Below are 15,051 nucleotides of genomic sequence, written 5' to 3' on the forward strand. Positions count from 1 at the left end.
GGGATGTACCTTACCCAACACCTTCAGCAACTGGAAAGACCCCAAAAGTACCTCACTAAGAGGATCAAGGGACTCAAACAGATGCCCTATGCAGTTAGGCTAAAGAAACTCCAGCTCTACTCAGTTGCTTACCGCCTACTCAGAGGCGATCTGTGTCTGACGTATAAAGCCATGTCCAACCCAGAATTAATGGACATGCTTCACCTCAGGAAATCCAAATCCCTTAGAGCTACATGCTCCAGGGACTTAAACCTCAGCACAGAAATAAACAGGACATGCTGGAGGGACAGATTCATATCCCAGAGGCTCCCCTCACTCTGGAACAAAATTCCAATCCATGTTAGGCAGAGTCCCTCAATGACCCTCTTCAAGAGAAATCTTGACGAGTGGATGGGAGATCGTAGGTTTACCCCTGGGATCTCCTCTGTGTCCCTACTAGATAGAGGCACAGTAAACTTACCTCAAAAGGGCTATCTTCCGTGACCTACTATACAGAGGCACAGTCAACTAATCTAAAAGGGTGGCGGAAGCCAAACACACTCTGGCTAGGCTTATAAATGCTCTAGTGCAGATAGCCTAGTATCAACCTATGAACCTATAAGAAAAGCAGGCATACTGGAAATAAAGAAATTACAATGCCTGGCTGCTATAAAGGAATAACACAACTAAACTTGTAAGATTTTTTAATAAAAAAACTAACCCTCTTAAGAAGTGCATGATCACAAAATCATTTATGCCATTATTATATAACCTAACATATCAAAAATAGTAACAAAAGTATTAACAGCAGTGTAAAATCTCCTTTTAGTCTACAAAGGAGCTATGTTTTACATCTGAGAAGCGATGCCTGTGACATTTTTAGCATTTACAATTTTCAGTGAGTTTGATGATGTATCCTCTTACTGTGTTTGGCAAGAAGAGCAAATGCACATTGTCGCTACGCTGCTCACCAGATTGTAAGGTCCTGTGATTGATCTTTCCCTACAGCTATGTCCTCTATCAGCTATAAACCTCTGGCAATGTAATTAGTAATGCACCAGGAACATCAGCCAGCATACACTCTGTACACTATAGCTACATGTGCTCAGCCAAGGTGGTAACAAATGCAAATACAGTACAAAACTGCACTAAAGGGCTACTCCAGGATTTGTAAAAGCAGTTTCTTGCCTTGGACTGAATCATAAACATTGCCACCCCTCTTTATGACATCACACGTGAGGTTACCAACAATCCTGCCCAAGGCATCAGCCTTCTTTAAATTCAGCTATTCCATTCTTGTTTTTGTTCTCTGTGGAATTAAATGCTCAGCATTTTGGTTCCTCTGTTTCACAAAACACTAGCTAGCAAATCTTCAGTGTTTGGAGTTCCAGATAATTTCAAATAGCTTTAATAACTTCCATACAATTTTCATTAATAATTGGCCTTATTCAGTCGTAAGTCTTTGGCATTTTCCTTGTAATGCTTGTATTTGTGCTCTACCCGTTAGTGTTGCCTAGTAATCCCAGCTGTACTTAACTTGTTCTTAAGTTGCAGTAATAGAAGCTCTTTTCCCTTATTTAACAGACATTATTTCACGTTATTAATGAATGTAGCGGAATCAAGAACTAAATGCTAGTTTGTAATGTTGCTTGGTATCTGAATATGCCCTCTGCACTTTTTAATTTGTTGTTTTCACATTAAACTAGTTTAATACTAAAGCGTCAATCAATGTTGTTGCAAGAAAAAAAATATTTGGATTGACTGATCTTTCATTACAGCAGTGGTGTAATTTACTGCACCATTCTTTGTCACGCCTCCTCATTCCGAAAGTCAGAATTCATAACTGTTGCTCATTTAGCAGAGTGTCCCTTATTTTGCCTACTGTTGTTTACTTTGTTTTTCATAATATTTTTCACTTCATGGTAAATTACTGAGGAATGCAGGAAGCCTTGAAATGCTACCATGATATAGTTTCTTGATATTTAGAAAATGCTCCCTGATGCAAAACTTGTTGCTCTATTAACTTCTTGAGAGAATTCCATTAATATTTAAGAATAGTCTCTTAGATGAATTCAATTAATATTTAATAGCACTTATGGGAAGCACTAATTACCATGAGCATGTTTCGTTACAGTTGCCTGTTGTCATGAAAAGTGCTAGATCTGTGTCTCATATACATGCTTTTGCACCTAAGTACAAAAACATGTATTTCAGAGTTACAACTGCATATTTTAACTAAATTGCATTACACAAAGTTAAAACATCATGTAAAGAAAAAGAAAAGAAACATGAACGACTATATTATTATCATAAGCACTAAGCTTTTCTCAATAGCTCCATTCTGCCTAACTCAAACATCCAGACGTTTGCAAAATGTCCTTCATTCTGCTTTCTGTCTTTGTTCCTTCCTATGTAAAACATTTGATTTTCTGGTAAGATATTGAGAACTGCCATCGGTCAGTTTTGTCAGACATTACAGTTTCATTCTGCCTATTACTTAATTGTCCCTGAATTTCAGAGGCATTCCTGTTTTCAAATTTTAGCTCTGTCTCTCTGAATCCATTCTAAACTTGCTGATTGGGTGAAAAGGTGGTGGATTACAATTAAATAACAACAATTAGAAATAAATCCTTTTTATTTCAGAACATGCATTTTAATTCACATCATCCTTACAAGCATTACAAATTAGTACTAACGTTTTATACAGTTTCCTTGACTGACACTGATTCCAGAGATAAACTGTTGAGATCCATCTTTCCATTTGCTCAGAAAATGTAAGACAATGCAAAACCTGTTGTTCTATTAACTTTTCTATGTCCCTTGTTAAAGTAATATGTCCCTTATTTTTAGTCACTGTCCCGCCATTATTTTTAGCTTTGCCAAGAATTATTCAGCAAAGAAGTTGAAAAGTATCCCATTCACTACCTTGCATTGTACTGGTAACATTTTGGTTTTATTGTTCATATAGCTCTTTCATTACCCATAGATTGAATAGGTCATCACTTTTGCCAACTGTTGCACAGCCAACACATCCTTTGTAGCTCAGCGTTTGATGCTGCATACATTGATTTGTGCGTTTATTAATTTGATCACAATCAGGTATTGGAAGTGCAGAGTCAATAAAAATGTGTTACTGATTGGCACAACTCAGTGAGTGGGGGTTATAATAGGATGCACTGCTTGGTGCTGACAGCATAGATATGAAATATTACTGCGTGAGTTATTTATAAATTTGTTCATTTCATCACAGACAGACATTAGAAGTCTACACAATGAATAAAGTGTCTGTGTCGGACAACAGCCAAATTACATGTCACTGTGGCTATTATTTACTTATTATGATTTGATAATTAGACTTTTAAGGTTAACGTGTGTGTGTGTTGTGTGTGTGTTGTGTGTTGTGTGTGTGTGTGTGTGTGTGTGTGTGTGTGTGTGTAAGCATGCCTGTACAGGGGGGTTGTAATGGCAGAAAACCATTTTTCATCTCCAGATACACTTTGCAATGTATTGCCATATGTAGTATTCCACAGGAGTGACAAGCAAGTCTAACAGAAACTAAATCCTGTTAAGAAAACATTGCACTTGTCGTTCCAAAAACCAAAACTCAACCGATGCACAGAAATGCATACAAGATACAGATACTGGAGCAAATACTGAAGAAACCCTAACTGCTGTTTAAACTGTTACACATTTCCAAAGGAAAGGAAATGGAAGAAAAGAGAATACAAGTAAATCAAAAAAAAAACACATACTAGTTTACCAAATGAAATAAGAAAAATGCAAGTCATAAGTAAATAATAGGCTATTACAAGTCTAGCAAGCAAACAGAAGTCAGAATCAAATCCTGTACCGTTCATATCTCAGATAAAGACCTTAGCAATTATGCAAATCACTCCTCCTTTAAACAGTTTACTTGTCTTCAAGATACAAGACATTATGGGTTCACAGGTAAGTACTAGGCTAGCTGCCGTTATGGCCATTTTGAGCCTGGCCAATTTTTCAAAGGTGAGAATTACCCCCTGCACTTTGTTTCTGTGAAGTAAACACCTTAACCATTATGCCTACTCCCAACCTCAAGTCATGCAAACTTTGATTTAAAATGGTAAAACATATATGGAAACAAAATATACAACAAAGAGAGATTTAATCATGCCTGACATCATCAAAGGCTTCAAGACCAAACCTGGCCAGGCAAGACAAAATCCTACTACAATACACTCACATTTACATCACAGAATGAGTGATGGATGACTGGCACAGTGTACTTGAAGAGGTGAAGTCATTAAAAACTGGCAAAATTCAATAATACAAGCAACAGACATAAAACACCTGTTAAAAGAGGTGGGAAGAAATGTGGGCAAAGTGAGCTCTGCAGTTTATCCATTAGCTAAAGACATATGCAAATTAGGATGTTCAAACAGCCCTTATGTGCACTCAAGGCATATGTTTCTTTATAAATTAAAGCTATGCACTTACCATAACGTTAGATCATCATAAGCCAAGTCCAGTCACTTCAACAGCAGAACTGGTGTGTAACAAGTAGCAGTCACTTGGCAACTTTAGGACTCTTCTAGCCTCAAAATTCCTCCGTTACCTTCTATGATACTCCAAACAACTGTACAGACCTCAGGGATATTCCTCTAGAACCCCTGCATAGGAAAAACTCTAGACAGGGATGATGGACAGGTATGCTGAAGTGAATTGACAAGAATCATGACATTTTAACATTATGGTAAGTGCATAACTTTAGTATCTTATATGATCCTGTCCACTCAATTCATCAGCAGGAGAAAGAGTCCCTAGATTCAACTATTGGGTGGTATCATGACATAGTACCACGAAGTATAGTGATTGACCTGAGCCATGAGATCACAACAAGCTTTGTGTGTGTTATTAAGATAAGCAGTGACGTCCATGCCACAAGCATAAATAATATCATCAATATAAGAATTCCTGGTAAAAAATGAGAATATAGCTATAGCTATAGCATTATCAGCATGAGCTTTTGGCACATTTAACAAGTTTTTTTTTTTAATTTAACATACAAAAAGGTAAGAGTCTGCATGCCATCTGAACAAGGCAATCTTGGTCATTTTCTGACCTGCTTTGCCTGCTGTAAAGGATACAAAAAGCTGATCATCTTTTCTGATATCCTTAGCTATGGTGACATAGAATCTTATTCAGTGGAGAATATTCTAGATTGGTGTAATGAATATTTCCCTCTGTTGGAGTACTTTGGGAGGAATACTGGTAAATTAATGCTCTATTTAAGATTGATTTCCATGGATACCTGAAGGTATGGTGATAGGGTTAGTGCATAAACACATGCACTTTATGAAAAATAAGTTTATAGGAAAGATCTTGAAGAGTGGAAACCCTTCTGGTCTATGAAGCGACTACAAGACAGTCTTCTAAAACAGAAACTTAAGATCACCTTTGGTCATTAGTTCAAAAGGAGGCAGTGTAAGCTTTTCCCATGTGAAATTCAAGTTCAGAGGGGAAGAAGTTCCCTGCAAGATGGTTTCAAATGGAAGGTATCTCTTAAGAAGGCTTTTTAAAGGTTTAAAGATGTCAGTGAGGAAGAATGAAGACTCTGATGAAAAAGTAAAAAAGTTGTTAAATGTACCTTTTCTGGGGAAAAGCTAGAATCTTGATAAAAATGTTTGTTAAAAATTGTAGTAGTGTTGGGATTAGTGCTGAGAAGGTTTTGAGACCTTAGCTAGTGGCCCACAATGAAAATTTTGTGCATTTACTTCTGAGAACTTTTCTGGTAGAGGGCTTATGGGTAGCTGTGAATATTTGGACTAACAAGGAAGGGTAGGTTGGATCCCTGGCCATCAGTGGAGCTTGAAAAAAACATGTGGCTACTCTGACAGACTGAAGGTCTCAGGTGAGGCTTGCTGGATGGATGGGGCAGAAGATTATTTCATGGATCTAAGGAGATGAGATACCAAACTTCTCCGAATCAGTACATGGTTAGAAGAATGACTCTGGCCTTGTGTTGTCTGGCTTTCTGTAGAAATTTCATTATAATAGCAAATGGTGGAAGGCATAAAGAAGACCCAGAGGCCACTGCTAGGCCAGAGCATCCAGGGATGTCTGCCCATGTGGGTAACAAGACAGAATGAGCTGCTCCACTGAGCACTGACTCGGGAGGAAAAGATGCCACATCAAAGCTTTCCACAGAAGTAAAAGACCACCCATAAGGGAACAGTGAGTAGAGCTTATCCACTAAAGAGTTGGCTTGACAAGGAATGTGCAATGTTATCAGAAAGTGATGAATAAATATGGCTCAAGTCCTGAAGAAAGAGGGGCTAGGATTGGGTTTTCCACTGCTTGCTGATATACCAAATCTCTGCCATGTTGTCAAAGTGGATGGCAATTTTACCCTGAGGAACAAAGTTCTATAAAACATGCAAGTTAAGGAGAAGGGCTCTCATCTTTAGGACACTGACTGGCAGAGAGGTACTTTCTTGTGTCCAAGTCCTTTGAACCATCTGCCCTAAACAATTATCCTCCAACACCATGGCCAAAGCATTAATGGTGACTGCAATACTGGAAGGAGGAGGACTAAAGGGACTGGCCTTAAAAATGATTGCTTGGAAGAAGCCACCATAGCACAGACCACCAGTATATCTGTAAAATCTGAATAAGGAGGAGCACTAGTTCCACATTTTGAGACCTCTGGACCCTTGAGTATCCACTTTAGAACCCCTCATGTAGTATCTAGCAAATGAGACCAAATGAATACTAGACTGAAGCTTTAAAATTCTGTTGGAAGACTGGCAATACAAGCCTTTGTTTCCAGGTAGTAGCCAATGAAAATCTGTTTCAGATGGCTGCATATATGACTTTGCAGGGTTAACCAATATTTCTTAGGAATGAATCATTCAGAGGAGATAGTCCCTTGCTTTGATCAATAGCTCCTGTGTTGAGACTGCTTGGAGTCAATCATCTAGTCAAAGGAAAACTCCTATCTCTTTCAGCCTGACATGACCAGTGGCAGTTGCCATACCTTTGGAAAACACTGAAGGAACCGTGGTGAGACCAAATGGAGAGTCCTTGAATTAATAATGACTGGCCTCTATCTTTAGTGCAGGAACTTTCTGGATGCCTTGGCTATTTTCAAGTACAGTCAAAGGTCCTGAAGACTGAGACAGAATATCTAGTATTGATTTCAAAAGCAGGAGAGTACTGACTGCCCTATAACCGTCCAGAATATCATATTTTCGAAGATTTTATATATATATATATATACATACATACACACACAAATATATATACATATATTATATATATATATATATACACACACATATATATATATATATATATATATATATATATATACACACATACATATACATATATATATATATATATATATATATATATATATATACACACACACATACATATACATATATATATATATATATTTATATACATGGACCTTCTCTGGTCTGGTGGAGCTCTTGGGCAGTACTGATTGTCAGTAGATTTTGCTTCACTAAGTTGGCCACTGTTTTCTGAAGGGGGAAAGACATCTGAAAGAAGCAGAGGAGGACCTTGTAGAAGTTATAAACAGGATGCTGCAACCGCCTGATACTACCTCACTGATCCACCTGTCCAGTGTCATGCCCTGACAAGCAGGAAGGTGCAAGGGGAATCAATCCTCAACTACCTCCAGAGTGAAACAGTCAGGCAAATTTTCAGGGAGTTTGTAGTTGACCCCTCATTTTGGACATCAGGTCTGCCTCTAGGACAGCATCCATGCTGTTAACTTCTGTGGCCATATTTGTTTCTGTAAGGATGCTGATCATATATCAGCTGTTGGGTTGGTTATGAGAAATAAAGTTCAAGGAGGAATGTTAAAATTGACTGCATCTTCCCCTTCTGCTCCACCTTTTGCAGCTTATCTCTTAGTTTAGACTCAAACAATGTTGTTCAATCATAAGGAGCATTAGTGAAGAACACTCAAAGTGGTCCACAAAGTTACAGTGCAGGCATGATGCTTAATGCTGGTGGATGCTCCATCTACTTCTTTATGTAGAAGTCACATGGACAGATTGTTGATGTTAGCTGCTGCTGTCACTTGTAATTCTATCTTACACAATAGGTTTCCCTGCAGCAGCTTTCTCAGTACACACTCTGCCAAACTGCCCTGAAAACAAGTCATGTGCTTCAGGTAGCTGAGGGCTCATTTACTACATTACCTGATACATAAACATACTTATCAATGTAATCCATTGCAAGAAACTCGTTATAAGGGGCTGGACTGCTGGGTTCTCTTTTCAGGGCTCTTTCTTTACAGTAGCAGCCAAAATAATGGAGTCTGCTAGGGCAGCCTTTCTGCATCATTCACAGTGTTGTCCATTATTCTAGGGATAAGGGCTACCACATCTGGTTCTTGCTAAGTCTTCTATACAACCAATGGAACTACACTGCCAGTACAGGAAACCAGTCAAAAGGTAGGCAGAGAGGAGAGAAAAGCCTCCTGCATCATCTCCTTTTTGGTAACTGGGTCAGCTGGTTATGACCCCCCTGCCTCAATAACTGTAATTTCTTTGCAAACTTGGGATCATTGGGAGGATGCTGGGGAAGCCTGTACTTTTAGATCACCGTCTGTGGTCCTGGACTCCATAGGGGAGTTCAGATGTCTCTTTTGGACTTATTTGAGCATAAGGAGGAAGAAACTGAATTAGATACCTCAACTTGGTCCTTATAGTGACTTTCTGCCCCTCTATCCCTCAGGAACAAGGATAACAAGACTTCACAGGTGGAACAAATGTCGGTGTCAGCACCAAAGAAGTATCTGCCAAACCAGATGGTAGTTAACACATCATCTTCCAACTCTCGGTCACTGCTGCAGAGAGAACTGGTAGCTAGAGACACCCAATGTTGAGATACTCCTTAAGTAGACGGGAGCAGCATTGATTCACTCCAATCAGGTCTTAGCAGCAAAGCGAATGTCAGCACTGACGGAGCGCTGGTACTAAAAACCTGAATGCCAAAGTGGTTGAAACTGACAAATGCCGTGAGGATATCAGAGCTGAGCTAATGTCTGGCCCATTGGTGCCATATCTGTTGTCCCAAATGGGCCCCGGCAATGAGAAAGTTGGCACCCAGGTAATGAACAGTGCACTGGAGCTGTAGACAAAGTTGGACTCAAAGCCAGTGCCATAGCTGATGGTAAAGCTATAGGCGGTGATACATTTAGTGTTGAAATGGACACAACAGGGAATCAACAGAAGATGATGATGGTGGAAACCTTCCCTTGCTATCCTGGAATCAGAGGGGGAAGAGAAAAGGTCAAACTCAATTTGTGCTCTGACCAACACCCTCATCATCTTTTAAAACCTCTCTTTAATTATCGCTTAAAACATAAGCAAACACACATTTACATCAAAGAAAACAAATCGTATTAATATTTTTCCAATTACAAACATTATGTGTCACATATATTCTTTTGTATAATTATCATCAATCCATCATTATATAAATTGCTCCATTGCTGCCTTCCCCTTAAACTTCACTCCTCCTACAAAACATTATTCTGCATGCATTGTTCCCACAGTTTTCATTTTTTCCTATGAATACAACCTTTTTAAAGATCTTACTTCTATTTCTTTTATCTGTTACAATACTCAACACTTCAAATACAGTTGGTTTAGATTATGATTTTTATTTTCCAGTAATTGCGTTTTGGCAGCCACCAGAATTAAACTTAACAAGGCCTTATTGTCTCTAGGCAATTCAGATCCTGTATCCCAGCTCAAAAAATATTTCCTTAGTTACACCCATTTGCTCACCTAGTATTTCTATCACAGTACTTGGTAGTGAATTTTTAAAGTCTGCCAACTCATTAGTCTTCCAAAACATATATCTCCACTTACATCTTTTTTTCCCCATCACACTGCCAACATTTGCCATCTACCTGAGGAAAAATTCTTTGGAGTCTGCTTGGAGTAAAAAGACCAATGCAAACACTTCCAAGCAAAAATCCTACATATTCTACAAATTCTTGCAGTATGTAGAAAAGGGAAGAAATTCACAGACACAGCTACCTTTGTCACTACACAAACAGAAACTGCATAGGCAGTGCTTTTCTATGGATAACAGTGAATGATCAGTTCAAAATCAGCAAGTCTAAATCAAAGAGTTGAAAGCTCATCCATCTAGACCTTGTTGCCTAGTAGGTTGGCCATCACAGATATCACAATTAGATTCCCAGTGCTCTACTTGCAGGTACGCCCACACATACACCATAGGTGCTTTAAGGGAGAATTTTATGCCTGCATTTAGAATACTCTGCATCCTGAGGCCTTTTCCTTATACATTTTGATACTACTGCCAAAAAGTGTTAAAATACCATAAACAACCAACTAAAACACGACAAAAACTATGCTACATCTTAGCAGATAACTTAACTATTTAATTAACAAAGAAAACACCAAAGACAAGAATGGAATCTTGGCAGAAGCAAAGCAGAAATTACAAAAAACATGCTTAAACTCTACCAATCACTGATAAAGCTACCAAATGCACTCATCATGAGCGCGGTAGCACCTCTTGATGTTTGTAAGAATATGGCAAATGAGATCTGGAGAAAACAGGAGGCGTGGACCATTATGACACCTAATAGAAGAGTTTTTGAGCCTGGAAGAGAGTCTTAAATGTGCCAAACAATTTCTGCCTGGGTATACCAGTCTTGCTGTTAAAGTGAATGGACTGCATCATATATGTTCCTAGCTTCACTAGCTAAAGAGAGTATTAACCAAGAAATCAAATGACTTAAAGAGTTATATAGTGAGTAATGATATCTGAACCTAATTTTCCTTATGGTTATCAAACCCAATTTCAAGCCACTGTCTTGCAAAACTGCTTCTCGTATCAGACACTAGGCATCAATAAGTTTTATTACACAGTCTCTCCAGTGAACGTCTTCCACACATCATGTACCCTTTCCTCCTGCTCCAGAAAGACTACATTGTTGTATGCATTCAAAGAAAACAATAGTTTTAAAAACTGCAAGTTAAGAATTCTGTATTTTATTTAAATTTTCCTAATCAAGTACCATGATTTGCCCTTACCTCTCCGTGTTGTGAGGATCTGTATATCGAAAGTAGTACCACGCTGAGTCAACAAATGTGTCCATTGTATCTGTTTCTCTCACTGCTGGTCCTTTACACCTGAAAAATCAAGTGTTTACATAAACTACATATGAATCCAAGTTTAACACTCAGAGGTAATACTGGTTAAACAGCAAGTCAGCTGCTAAGATAATGGCTATACTATTTACAGACTGTCACACATATTTTATTGTAAAAAAGTGATAGTAGTGAAGTTGTGATAGGCAAAGCTACAGAACATTTTGTCATGAGAATGCACTGAAAGAGGAGGGAGGATTCATGGGCAGAACACGCTGAAATGGCCAGTAAATGAACTCTAATGAAGGAATAAGAAATGCCAAAGAATACTAATTCACAAAAACATTGTAAAATAAGAGAAACACTAGCCCTGAATGGGTACTGCTTTTGGTGTTAACACCAACTGGAACACTTTTTCCACTTGCATACATAGGACTTTCGACTTGCAGGCTTTCTTGCCTCCATTAGTTCCTGCTGCATATCCTCAGTAAACAGGTGCCTAAAAATAATTAAGACCCTATCATCTAGCCAGTCAGTTGAAGTTGATTGGGGTCAGGTGCATCAAACACCCCTGTTCTTCTGTGAGTAGATCCATTCTGTGAGGAAGCTTGTGGTATTTGCCCTGGCCATTTCCAAAAGAAGGGAGAACCACTGTTGGCTAGGCCAGAAGAGAATCACTACAATGATCTTGGGGGATTCCATCTGAATCTTCAGACATACTCTGAATATCAGTGGAAAAACATACAGGAACATTCCTGTCCAAGGAAAAGAAAATGCAACTGTCTTCCATGCCTTCCTGCAAGGAATCCTGCAGCAGAAGTTTGACATCTGATTTTTCAGAGATGAGGCAAAGAGGTCTATGTGCATAACTGTTTTGGAAGACCCCTGATCTAGTTTCCTTTTGTGCGGGTTTATCCTTGTCCTGCTCAGCTTGTCTGGTACGCAATTTTGCTCTGAGAGGGTGTAAGATACCTGTAGAGTGAGATTGTGCTATGAAACTATATCCTAATCTAACATGGATAATCTGCTAAGGGGGGTAAGACCTGGTTTGCCCTTGCTTTTTGATGTACCAAGTGTCTGTGGTAGTGTCTGTAACAAGCTGAAGAGGTCCGGGGAACCAACGAAGATTCAGAGAGTTTAGTGCCTTGCTCAGTGTAAGCATCTCCTTTGCATTTACGTGTATGCATCTGTCATTGGTAACCTTCCCCAGCCTGAGAAGGAGGAACTGCCTCTATCACTCCCTAAAAGAATGTGTGTTAAGGACAAGAGGGAAAAAGAGGAGTCTTCTCTGTGGAATAAGGGATTACTCCCTGGAAAGGAGGAATTTCCTCCCTTTGTCAACTGTAACTTTGATCAATGATCTTCACAACCCATTTGTCAGAAATTATCTGTTGCCAAACAGAAAAATGGATATTCATAGGTTCATACATGTGTACTAGACTAAAGTCACTAGGGACATTGTAAGCCTAGCCATGCATTCCAAATCTTTGATAAGTTCTGGTACCACTGATAAGTGTAAACGGGCTTGAAAGATGAACCACTTATAGGTTGCCAGTGTCCATTAGATACATAGGTGCCAAAGCAGCATACATTTCCTGTTCCCCATCTGACTGTCAGAGTTGCACTTGAATTAGGTTAGGGAAAAACTCTGCTTCACATTCATAGGGAGCCTGTTCCACAGAAGGGGTAGTTTATGGGATATGTACCTGTCTCTCCAGCAGGTCCTATTTATATCACAGGCAAGGTTTACATTTTAGAAAGGGTAATTCTGGTGCTGTTTGTTTTGTGGATATGCGGGAGGTCCTTCAGGGATATTCAGACTTTCTAGAAGGGAAAGAAATGCCAGGGAGGGGGGGTATAAGGTCCCTTAAATAGTTATTCTGATTTGCTGGATTGTCCTTGGTTTCAGGTGGCCTCTGTATTCCTTTTGGAACCCCCTGCAATTTCTTTTTAAACAGTGTTTTGTTGAGACTATTTATTTTGTTTCTTGCCAAAATTGGATGAGGGGTTAGAGAATCCTTTAGAAATTTTGGAAAAGGAAGACTGAAGAATCTTAAAGATTATCTGAATCAGCTTACCCCTCTCATCACACTTTGTAATAACATCTGTAGTAGGGGGGGGGGGCAAAAATGAACTCTATCTACAGAAGAATTTAAAAACTCATTTTTCACATCATCTAGGAGGTTCTGAGAGGGCAGCCACACAAACCTCTGCAAAACAGTACAAGTGGCTATAGCCTTGGAGTACGTAACAACACAGTCATACACACACATGTTAAGCAATGAGTTGTGACCTGTAAAATGGAAGAAAACAATCAATTCAAAGCAGATTTTGTTTTTTCACAACAAGAAACTGGAGACAAAACATTCCTCACACTTTCAAAATTAATCAGAATAAACTTTAAGATGTGAGCCTGACAATTCAAAATTCTGAAAATCAAAATTACAAAAGCATACACTTTGTTCCCCTTACTTTTCAATTATTTTCCAATTCCTGTCAAAAAGTGTAGGATTGGAATTAACTAAATGTTCAGCAGTAGGATTAACTAAAGCTATAGCTGTAGGGTCAGGTTTGGGATGAAAGAAAAGACTGAGGAACTTTACACATTTTGTGCCTTTTTAGGGCAGCAGGCAGTGACACATCCTCCAAAGTTGACAGAATGGCTAAAGGTTCTGGAAAGTCCATCTGTAACAGCTCTGAGGGACTGAGAAACCTCAGCGTTCTCCCATGGAAAGCATTGGCACATTCTGGAAAGAGAAAAACTCACAGGAAGAATTAGATACTGCTCTCTCTTCTGAGTCTGAATCAGAAATCTGAGAAAACTCTGCATTTGTTCATTGATCTTCCTGTTCAGATTCAGATTGCTGAATCTTTTCAGGACAAGAGGCATATCTCTTGCTTTGCCAGAAATCACCTTATAAGAAGGGTCAACAGCCTGAATTAAACCCTGAGCCAAATCTAGTAAACTATTCCTGTCTAGGGAAATTTGAGGAAGAGTAGATACACGTTTGGTTTTCTGTTTCTTTCAACACTATTGATAATGGCAACAACAGCTTCCCCAGTGATGGGCACAACATTCTGACTAATCCTGGGAGCCTTCCCAGTTTCCTCTCCCTGGACCGAAAAGGATGGTTCTCCCTTACCCATTTAGGGGGCCCCAATACCTGCAGAGGACGTGGCTAACCCCTGGTCCATAGTGGTTGTATATGCTACATCAGTAGGATTCTGAGTAAAAGATGAGTGGTCTGAGGAACCAGCTTTGGCCACAGCAGAATCACCCATCTGCAACTCAGGCAAATTGTTAGCCTGCTGTGGTGCCAAAGGCTGTTTGCTTAACTTTTTCTTTGTGTGACTAGAAGAAGGACAGACCATGGGACAGGAAGTTTATTCCATGATCAAGGTGAAAATGGTGCCTCTTTCCCAGGGAAAACAAGTAGCATAAGCCAATAAAAATTTAACATTTTTAAAAGTGACTTTTTTCACACAAAAATGCAGTAAAAACACTTTAATGCACTTTGCCAACCCCAAAATGTAAAATAAGCACACATACACTACTGACAACTCTGTCAGAGAGCTTGGAAATCTCTGGCCATCATGGGAATTGGAAAGACCATGAGGTCAATTTGAAGGTATGAAGATTGGGTAGGGGTATTCCTCCCAGATGAGAAATCAAACCTGGAATGGGGTCGAGGACCCAGTGAGACAGTGAAGTGAAGACTGGCTTCGAAAGCTGACCACATCCCCTGAACTGTCTTCCCTTCAAAATGCCCCACCCCAGATGGGAGTCATCTGTAGTAATCATGGCCTGAGGCGGGGGAAGAATAAAAGGTAACCTAGCTGACACAAGGGGAGACTTTAACCACAATCCAATCTAGGCCTGACAAATGTTTGTCATGACGATAGGAAAGTCCATAGGAAGTGT

The 15,051-nt window shown here is 39.3% G+C and overlaps 1 protein-coding gene across 1 annotated transcript in view; it reads right to left on the reverse strand.

Annotated features, from left to right (window-relative positions):
• LARS2 (leucyl-tRNA synthetase 2, mitochondrial) overlaps positions 1–15,051 on the reverse strand; it is a 1,850,943-nt gene that overhangs the window by 630,416 nt on the left and 1,205,476 nt on the right. Inside the window, exon 12 of the mRNA XM_044070015.1 lies at positions 11,073–11,171. Within this exon, the coding sequence (XP_043925950.1) occupies positions 11,073–11,171 (99 nt within the window). The remainder of the gene's footprint in view (positions 1–11,072; positions 11,172–15,051) is intronic.

This window comes from Protopterus annectens, chromosome 4.part1, assembly GCF_019279795.1.
Source record: "Protopterus annectens isolate FY-2018-M chromosome 4.part1, PAN1.0, whole genome shotgun sequence".
In the NCBI taxonomy this organism is placed as follows: domain Eukaryota; kingdom Metazoa; phylum Chordata; order Ceratodontiformes; family Protopteridae; genus Protopterus; species Protopterus annectens.